Here is a 10,509-nt window from a genome sequence, read left to right as displayed (position 1 = left end):
GAGGGAATCTCGGCAGTGGAGGTTTCCCAGAGGAGCGAGGGGTCCCAGCCCCACATCAGGCCCCCAGCCCAGGGCTCCAAGGCTGGGAAGAGAAGTCTCCACAACTCCGGGCAGTGAAAACCAGAGGGGATTGTGGCTGAGTGACGCTGAGGCGGCGGGAGTCCCAGGATTTCCTCTTAGAGGGCCCGCACACGGACTCACTCAGACGCGCTCCCTCTGAGCCGCAGCTTGAAAGAGACCTGGGACACTTGGGGAGGAACTAACTTGCCTGGAATCAGGGTGAGAGCTGGCGGGGCAGCTTCCTCCCAGGCAGAAGGGCTGGCGGAGGCCACCGCTCCTTTGGCAGGCCCCATATTTGAATTGTTAGCACCTTACCCACATCTTTGGCCCCACCCCGGTGATTCTTGGAGGCCCTGCCCTTACCTACCCGAAATCTCATCCAGGCCATCTCCAGGGGCTTTTCTGCGCAAGTGGCCTCTCAAGCTTCATGCTTGGGACTTTCCTAAAATCTCTCAAACAAGCAGCAGCGGGCCCCATATGGCTTGGTAAGTGGCCCCAGGCCTGGAACTAGCAGCAGCCTGCGTTGGCTCATAGCTTGGCCTCTCCTGGACACCGCCAAGCCCAGCACAAGTAGCAGCCAACTACGGTTTGCTGTGTAGCTCATGCTGGGTGGCCCTGAGCAAGGCACAGGCACTGGCTGTCTTTGCACCTCCCAGGAGGCCCCAGAGACACTGCAACTGGTGGTCAGACTCTACTACACTGGATTACAACCCTACCACATCCACGAGTGACACACTCAAGTGCACACTTGGTGAACACCAAAGCTCCACTAAAGTAAATCCTGCTCCATAGGGGTGTCTCCAGCACAGTAGCTGCAGCTGGTTCTCGTAGCCCTCTTTCCCTCCATTGCCCTCTTTCTCTCCACTGCCTCCACCCCAGCCCCGCCAACCTCGCCTGTCACTTGAACAACCTTCTAACAGATCTTCCTCTTCTATCCTTGTGTACCACAAGTCTCACCTCCAAGGCAGGTAGTCTATCTTTTTAAAATTTAATTAAGATCACATTATTTCTCTGCTAAAGATTTTCCCATGGCTGCTTCAGAATAAAATCTGAACTCATTTCTGTGGTCTTCAAAGCTCTGCGTAACCAGGCCCCTGCCTTCCTCTCCACCCTAATGCAGAAGCACTTTCCCCCTGCATCACTATGTTTAGACACACTGGTCTCTCTAGTCCTTGAACATGCCAAGTTTGTTCCCTTTTAAAAGCATTGTCAACTGCTGTTTTCCTTTCCAGAATCATTTTTTGCAAGCTTGTGTCTTCATGATTTAATTCTGGGTTCAAATATCAACTCCTCAAGGAAAAAAAAAGTCCTTCTTGACCATCGTATACAAACTATCCGCTGTCCCCACCCCTCATTGCTTCTTTCAGAGCACTTATCAACCTCTGAAGTCACTGTATATATTTACTTGTTTACTGTTTCTCCTTCCGTAAGGTTTAAGACACACACTTTCTCTGCCTCATTTTCCCCAGAAGCCTCAGCACCTATGTACTCAAGTCATATTTGTTCAATGTGAGAAAAAGATAAGCAGCAGCTGTTATCAGGGACTGAACTGACACACCCTCATGGCTTCAATGTTGTTAGGAGCTAGCAACGGTGTGTCCCTTTGAAACAACATGACAGAATGCCAGCATCAAAGCCACTCTGATCCTGACAAAGTAAGACAACAGACAAGATCACCTCATAATCTTGCCTGAACACAGATAAAGGCAAGGTCACGCTGCAACTACACAAATACCAAATTCCTCCTCTCAAAGGTTTAGTAAAACTTTTGCCGCTTTACCAATTACAGATCTAGCCTTGCAGTTTCCCTCCCTTCTTCTGCATAAGATGTATTATGATACTCAATCTTAGAATTACCCATCTCGACAGCACCCAAAACAGAACGAATCTCCATTTCCTTGAATCCTCCCCCCAAATTACCTGATACAAGCCCAAATCCCATAAAAAGTCATTCCTAATACTGTTATTAAAATGACCCGCCTTTGCCCAAGGTGTGTGTTCTCCCTCACGGCAACGACTAATAAACCCAACTTTCTGAGGACAGCTGTGTTCCTCGTGGGCTTTTTGGCTGGAAACTATTGACTAAATGAATGCCTCCCATGACAGTTCAAAATCTAGGAGTAGATGATGTTTCATACACAATAATTTCTTCATTCACCTTATCATTTCCTGAACCTCCTTGTACCTAGGTGAACAGTGCATTCCTTCACCCAAAGTGGATCTTTCCCTTTCCTCTAGGCCTGAATAACAATGCTACTGCCGCGCCCACTCCACCTCGCCTCCCAACTTCTTAAAAGAGGGGAAGAAAATGTGATTATGAAACTCCATTCTTAGAAGCTCTCCTTTCCTCAACACCGCCTTCCCCAAACGAGTAACTCACGGGGTTCCTTTTTCTCTTAGTCGATCTTTCCTCTTTACTTTTAAAATGTTATTTATGTTCGATCTAAATCTCACTACCCCTCCCCCCTCTTCATTCTCAGTTCTCTGATCAAACTCGTTGGACTGTTCAGGAATATAAAGCCCCTCGATGCTTTTCCCCTCATCCCTGCCACGGGTGATAAACACACCTCTCTGCGCACCTTGCAGCATGACTCTGACCACAACCTACCTCTGGCCTAAACCCTGGGGCCTCACAGCCTCCCCTTTCTTCCCAAGCGCTCCCGGTCCTATGACCCGCCCCCACCCAATCATTCCCGCCACCCAATTAGAGGCCGGGGTGGAAACTTCACACCCAATCACCGGCCACCTCAAAGTCCCGCCCCACCCCACCCCCTTACCTTGACCGGCCTGGTTCCCGCAGGCCCCAACAGGCCCGCACCTCCACCTGCGCAGTCCAGGCCCTGCCCCGGCCGCCCTCACAGCCAATCGCGCCCTGCGTCCAGACCCCATGGGCTACCCCGGGCCACATCCACACGCGCCCTCTCCCCCCCGGACTCCCTCCAGCTCCGCGCCGTTCCCCGCCTCCCTGCCTATTCCCTCCAGTGCCGTCCAGGCCGCGATCCCCCGTCAGCCAATCCGCACTCTCGACTCCATTCCCACGTCCGTCCCCGCCCAGGCTTCGCCCCCACCTCCGAATCCCACCGCACCAGTCCCCCGAGCCCGCGCGGGACTCGAGTCCAGGAGGCAGGGTTGGAGCGTGAAGGAGGTAAGTGGGCCGCGAAGAGGGCAGCCCGGGACCGAGTGGAGATTGCGGCCCCGGTGGCGGAGTGGTGCGGAGCGAGGCCGCGCTGCGGGCCCCGCGCGCCCGCGGGGCTGGGAGGAAGAGCCGGCCTGGATTGCCTTGAGGACTCGGACTCGCCCTCCTGCGCCCTGCGCGCGCGGGTCGCAGCTGCGGATCCCAGCCCTGGCGGACCTCGGTGAAGGCTGCAGGGGGTCCGCGCAGGATTTAACAGGTCCTTTTGGAGAGGGAATGACGCCGAGGTGACTGGCCCTTGAACTCAGGTGATCGCTTGCCCTTTGTCTTCTTGATTTTGCCGTTTGGATATTTTGAAAACAACGTGGCAAGGGTGACACTGACTCCAGTTTATCCATAACCGGGAATTTTAATTTAAAAAAAAGGAAACAAAGGCTGCTAACCTTCCCTGTAAGTGAATCTAAAGTTTTTAGTTGAAAGGGAAAAGCAGTCCACTCTGTTGCTTTTGGAGTCCGAGCAGCTCTAGAAGGGGGAGACCCGCACCCTGTACAGAATTAATCCCTCCGCCTCCAGCACGTGGGCTCGCCCTCTACCACCCGAGGCGAGAATCGGGGCTGCTCGCTCACGTCCACACTAGGCACCAATGGTGCAGATCAACCATTAGAAGATATCTCCGGTGTGCTAAAACTTAATTCCTGCTAACTCACACCAGCCAGCCGTACTTCTTCCCCCTGGAGAAATGTATAACTACACGAACCCCATTTTCACAAAACAGCTTTTCAGCAATTTCACGGTCAGGTCTCCTTAAATATTGCGCCGCCTAACTACAGCTAATTTTTTCCACTCGTGCTCCCATGACATGACTTTGAGGCTTGTTGTTCCCACTGTACTAAACCAGCCAGCACCTTGTTCACCTCCTGGATGCCCTCTGCTGTGTCACTGCACCTTATAAACCTTCTGGAAGAGAACAGGTAGAGCGTGAAGTGCAGATGATCTTTCCTTTGGTCAGACTCTTAGCTCTGGCCTTTTTTGCAGTTACCTCATTAAATCTTCCTTGCACTGTCAGTTAACCTGAATGTTGTGGACTGTATCAAATGAACTAAATCTCTTCCTGCCTCTCATCCCCATATATCGAGTGGTTGTAAGTTTGGGTCTAAGTTCAGAGCTTCAGTCTTTTCCCAATTCACTTTGACTACCTTGCTTACATTTCAGCTCTGGATTCCACCCCAACAATTCACCAGCCGTCTTAGTTTCAGGTCACCCTCAGATCTGCCACGCATACTTTCTGTGTCTTCATTTGAAACAATCTACTCCAATGGTAATGAATAGTTTAATTTTCTACTGGTCATGTGCATTTGAATATGGAGTTTAACTTACGTGGAATATGCTATAATGAGGTTTTCTAGATTCACAGTTGCCTGTGTGTTTTTCCACAGAACATTGTTTTAAAGGAGACACTAGAAAAATACAGTGAAAATAGTGTTTCGAATTAAAAGCCATATACCTTTTGATTTTTTTTCTATGTCACTTTTCTATGACATCCACATTTATTTATTTATTTACCTTGTTGGTGAATATACATTTGGAATGTTAATTACATTAGAAAAGTGCTGCTTTAAAATGTGTTTATTTAAAGTGCAGAAGAGAAATAGCTTCAGAGGTTCTGACTATCAGCCTGCTTAGATTTCTTTGGAGCCATTTTTTCACCCATTGCCTTCACAACTCTTTCCACAATGAGATTACCTAGTGAGAAGAAAAGAGAGCCCAGGTCTTAATATTGAGGAATTCCATCATTTAAGGACAGGTTAGGGAGAGGTAGGGTGAAAATGAGGGGCTGTCATATGTCAAAAGCCAGGAGAACATGGTGTTTCTGGGAGGAGACACTGGCCAGCAGTAGCTAAAGCTGCAGAGAACTCAAGACTTGCAGAATGTCCCTGGGTTTAACATTATGGAGGTCAAAATTGACCTCAGCAAGAGCTGCCTCTATGGAGTGAGGGGTACAAAAGGCAGATTGCACCAGTCAAGGAGTATAGATTGAGGAAAGGGGACAGCTGATAAAATATCTTTTTTTAAAGTTTTCCTTTTGAGATTGCCCTTCTTTCCTCTACTATTTTTCAAGTGCCTTTAGCTCAAAATAACCCTTATGCTTGCTTAGTGGCATGTTTTAGGCTGGCATATTCTGCCATTCTTCATCTATAAAATATAGTAGAAATGCTGGAGAAAGTTGAGGTTCAATGTGAGATTAATAACCATGAGTTTGTGGTGAAACTGATCTTATCTTGTGTGACTTTCTCCAACAATCCACAGCTTCATGGACCATAGGAAAAACAGACACTGTAGTTGAGTTCATCCAGGATTACGGTTTTACAAACCTGGGTAGGGCATTGTCAAGAACATTACTGAAGTGGTAGAACTGGCATCTAAATTGGAAAATAAAGGAAGGCAAAGGCTGATTGGGCAAAGGAGAAGCAGCCTCCTTGAGGTCTTGATAATATTGAAGAAGAAGAATAGTTGGGATAATTAAGCAAGTTGAAAGGTCAAAGAGCAGAATGCTTCAATTATTTTGGGATTAGACCAGATTGAGGTAATGGCAAAGGGTATGGTGGGAGGAGAGAGCAATGAACATGGGAAAGTCAGTTGTTGGATGGGCCATCTCTGAACATACTGAAATTACCTGGATGATCCCAGGTCTTGAAGTTGAGAAGAAAACTGTATGCTCAATGACAAAATCCTTAATGATTGACAGGGAGTTATCAGCGGATCAGGGGATAACATCAGTGAGGCAGATGAGGGAAGTAACAGTTTAGCAGTGATAAAATGGGCATCAAGAAAGAGGTAGGCAGAGCATATAAGAAAAGGCAACATTGAGGAATATTGAAGTGGTACCTTTGGGGAAAATAAGGTTTGAGTTAAAGCAAGGAGGTACAGGGAACACTCTGAGAACATAAAGATATAATGAAATTGGCTGCTGATGGTGCAGCTATTCCAGAAGATACGGCGGAAGGTTTGGAAAGTGGAAGAGAAATGAAAAGCTGGGTCATTTGCCGGGGCAGTACATTTCACTTTGGAGGTAATGTGCTGTCAAAGACAGAGGACAAGATGTAGGATTTAGGCCTTGGGATTTCCAGATGAAAATAGGTGGATTTAGTGTCAACTCTCTTAGGTGAATAGGTACTGAGGCCTGGTAGCCAGGGGGCATGGTTCACCCAACCTTGGGTGAAGTCTCCCGAGAGCTGCAGTCTAAGGTCGGGCATGATCAGCCAGTGACTTACAGTACCTTCTGAGATTACCTTCAATCCAAGGATTCATTCATTCATCTGTTTTGAAATATGGGAATACTGAGACACAACAAGAGTCTGGGACTTGTCTGAAGATAGAAACTTTTTTTTAAAAAAAATCAAGAGTGAGGATTAGAATCCCGGTATCCTGATTCCTAGTCCGGTTTCCCCCCAGTTTATCTCAAGAAAGTAAAAGAGGTTTCTCTCATTTGTCTACTTGCAAGAAAGCATTTTGCTTATATTTTGCTTAATACCAAAGAAATTAGGCTGAATTTAAATAGATAGATGTTTATTTGTGGGGGGAAAATTGTCTTAAATCAAATAACTCCATGATACTGAATGAAGATTGCTCTCTGTATAGTTCCTGTCGTTTGGTAATTTTCCTTAAAAATACCCTACTGCCTAATCCAGTTAATATTTTACTCCTGAAAGGAACAATTAGTGACACAAAAATAGGCAAGTCTTGATTTAAGAAAACCTGGTCTTTGACTTGAAAGACATAAAATATAAGGGATAGTTACTGCTTTATAAAAGGAATCAATATTTTATAACCTGACTTATAAATAATCCACTTAAATCATTAATTTATAATGCGATTTTATGAATTCATTCAGTCTTTTAATACTTTTATTTATTGAATACCTACTATATGCCAGAGAATACAGTGGTGAACTCAACACACCTGCTCATGGAGTTTATGTTTTAAATTTGTGAATAAGTGAGTTAGTGGCCAACCACACAAACAAACACACACAAAAGCTTTGCAGAGAATTAAAATAGGCTGATGTGAGATAGAATGGCTAAGGGGCTGTCATTTAAGCTGAGATTTTAATCACACAGTCAGGATTTTATATTTCACTTTTAAAGAAACATCCAATATATTATTTTTTGTACCTAAAACTTTTTGTAACCTTAACATTTGGTAACTCAAAGAGATTTATAGCTAGCTTCAGTGTCCCTTTGAATTCTCCTAGTCTGTCTCTTTTTTAAAGTTTGCTCAGAGAGCTAGGAAATGCCATCCCCTGATACAACATTCGCAGAGCAAAACCTCATGAGAGGTGTCTGTTTGCCTGAATGTCTTTAGAAAGCTGAGTTTGCTCCCACTTCTGAGTGGCAGCAGAATAACAGAATTTCATATTGCTTTGATCTCCCTACCTATGATTGTTAATGATTTCTTTACAGGTAGAGAAGTAACTTAGAATGCATGCTGGTTATGTAACTGGAATCTATTGAAATAACTTCCTAGCTATGGATTTGTTGAGGGAAGTACCATATGAGAAAATAACCTAAGATTCATTCATATATTTGTATTCATCAGGGACCTGATATAATCCTTTTCAAGCAACTTTCTAAATAACCTGTGTTTAGCCACTTTACTGTTACAGATCATGCTTTTACTAGTAACTGTTATCCAGACAATTCTAAATAGTTTTTAGACTGAAAAATTCTGGATTTTATAGCTACTAGAAATGGAACTTTTACTTAATGCCCTTGACGAAGTTAGAGCCTTATTTTTTTTAATTTACAACATCCTTACAGATGTTACAAATTTGTATAAGAGGATTTTGTTAGAGTGATTGCAGTGATTATATCGCAGAGAAGAAAAACTATCAAAACTTTTTTTATATATTTGATATAAGCTTATGGTCTATCAGCTTGCTATAATTGTCTGATAGCAATGTAAGTATCATATATTCACTCCCTGTAAAAGTTTTTCTTTTATCCCGTAGCATGTTTTTGGCTCAGAGGAGACTCTATTCCCTTGGCAGTAGAGCTAAATTCCTGAAGACAACTCATGCGTCAAAAATCTTCAGACTCTCCACCTCTGCTGTAGGTATTGTGCTTAATCACTTAGAGATAACGTATTGTACATATTCTGTGATGTCAAAAAAAAAGTACAGCTTTTTGGGTATTTCATAGCTATTTTATTGAAATGAGTATTTCTGTTATATAAGCTGAAGTCATCTCTTGTCATTGACGAGAACTGACATTCACTGAGCAACTGTTTGCCTGTCTATCAGGCCTAGTATTGGGCATTGTGGATTCGTTATCTCATTTTATCTTCACAGAACTCTTCAGGTTATGAAATGTTACATTCCTGTCTTACAAATGAAAAAGCGGAGGCTTTGATAGGTTTAGTAACTTGCCCAAGGTCACACAGCTTGAAAGTGTTGTAACCAAGATACCATACTCACCCTGGTCTAGCTCTCACGCTCTAAAGGGTGGTCTCTGTGTACTCAAGAAAGGATATTATAGTGACTATAAGTTCAGACCCTGCAACTTCAAGATTAGAGGAAATATGGCAGATTGAGGACCAGGTTATATGACATCATGGAAAAGTAAACAAATCTTTTTGTTACCACCCTGACTATTATAACCTAGGGCAGATAACTGACCCAGTTTCTTCAACAAGTCAATAGCATGAGAAAAAAGTAGAAGAGGGGTGTTTGGAAGACTGCCCTGAGATGAAAAGAGGCTTAAGAACCACAACCACCAAAACTATGTGTTGACCTTATTGAGGAACTCGCTTCATTTGATCAAAGTGTAAAAGATTTTTAAAGATAATCAGAAAAATGTGAATGTGTAAATTGGGTATCAGATGATACAGAGGAATTCTTTTTAATTAGGTGTGATAATGACATTAATGTTATATAAGAGGCTTGATATTTTACAGAGATATATGCCAAGTATATATGGGTAAAATGAATTAAGGTCCAGGATCTACTTTAAAATTATTCAGCAATAAAAATTAAAAGGAAAAATAGGGGGAAAGATGAAGCCAATGAGGCAAAATCTTGATAATTATTGAATCTGGGTAACATGTATATGAGTGTTTTATATTATATTGAATCATGTGAAATTGTCATTTTTTAGGTCAAAAATGGGTGAATAGCAATCTCTCAACTTTTATGTTAAGTTTGAATTTTCATTAAAACCGTCGTCAACTTCTTCTATGTTTAAATACTATGATTCTACCTCATAAATGCCTTGGGTTCTAACTGTCATCTTTGTTACCACCATGGCTATCTTAGTTCAAGCCCTCCATGTAGAGGTTGAAGCTAAGGAAATAGATACGATCACTCAGGGTGATCAGATAAAGTCATGGTATTAAATTAAGGCTGTGTGTATAGAATGCTTATCTGTGGAGCTCAGTTAGAATGTACCTGCCCAGGACCCATCCTGAGATAATCTCATTCTATAAGTCTGCAGTGTATTTTGAAAAAGTTTTCCAGGTGATTCTAATGTACATTCTAATGTAACAACCACTGACAATGCTTTATTAATACTTGCAGATTATGTGGCATAGAATTCAACCCTTTCCATCTTTACTTTTAAGATTTTTATTGATTTTTAGAGAGAGAGGAAGGGAGAGGGAGAAGAAAGAGAGAGAAACATCAATGTGAGAGCATAACATCAATTGGCTGCCTCCTGCACACCCCCTACCGGGGATCGAGCTCAAAACCTGGGCATGTGCCCTAATGGGGAATTGAACCAACAACCTTTCAGTGCACAGGACAACCCTCAGCCAACTGAGCCACACCAGCCAGGGCCAACCCTTTCCATCTTTAGCAATCGATCCCCAGTTGGGGTGTGTGGGAGGCAGCTGATCAATGATTCTCTTTCTTGTCGTTGATGTTTCTATCTCTCTCTCCCTCTCCCTTCCTTTCTCTGAAATCAATAAAAACCATATATATATGTGTGTGTGTGTATATATATATGTGTGTGTGTGTGTATATATAAACACATAAAATATTCATATATATATATATATATATATATATATATATATATAAAACAATCACATCAGAAGGGTCCCTACATTTGGTCAGAACCTTTGCAATTAAAATAGTCACACAGATAATCGTGTTCTTCCTCCTATTGGGCAAATGATAATGCAGACTGCTCAGTGTTATAGAGTAGTAGTGGTAAGTTTAAATCAAGAATGACTTACCAGAACCAGCCTGACTGCTTACTGTAAATCTATTTTCACAAGAAAATCCTTCTCATCCAATGATTAATGTCATTGAAAACTTAATG

At 43.2% G+C, this 10,509-nt stretch overlaps 1 protein-coding gene and 1 long non-coding RNA gene across 3 annotated transcripts in view; one reads left to right on the top strand and one right to left on the bottom strand.

Annotated features, from left to right (window-relative positions):
- The window catches only part of LOC107535766 (uncharacterized), a 28,669-nt gene extending 25,959 nt beyond the window's left edge, over nt 1-2,710 (bottom strand). The window contains exon 1 of one of the 2 annotated variants that reach the window (XR_001603062.2): nt 2,669-2,710. This is a non-coding gene — a long non-coding RNA (uncharacterized LOC107535766). Of the gene's footprint in view, nt 1-427; nt 2,641-2,668 lie in introns of those variants that run through there. The other variant, XR_001603063.2, reaches the window with a different exon arrangement.
- Nucleotides 2,711-3,118: 408 nt separating this feature from the next.
- The window catches only part of KYAT3 (kynurenine aminotransferase 3), a 43,310-nt gene continuing 35,919 nt past the window's right edge, over nt 3,119-10,509 (top strand). The window contains exons 1-2 of the mRNA XM_016211334.2: nt 3,119-3,205; nt 8,202-8,301. Coding sequence (XP_016066820.2) covers nt 8,203-8,301 — 99 coding nt within the window. The 5' untranslated portion in view covers nt 3,119-3,205; nt 8,202. The remainder of the gene's footprint in view (nt 3,206-8,201; nt 8,302-10,509) is intronic.

This window comes from Miniopterus natalensis, chromosome 9 (genome assembly GCF_054644295.1).
Source record: "Miniopterus natalensis isolate mMinNat1 chromosome 9, mMinNat1.hap1, whole genome shotgun sequence".
In the NCBI taxonomy this organism is placed as follows: domain Eukaryota; kingdom Metazoa; phylum Chordata; class Mammalia; order Chiroptera; family Miniopteridae; genus Miniopterus; species Miniopterus natalensis.
Note: the sequence above shows the minus strand (reverse complement) of the source record. Positions and strands in the feature narration are given on the sequence as shown.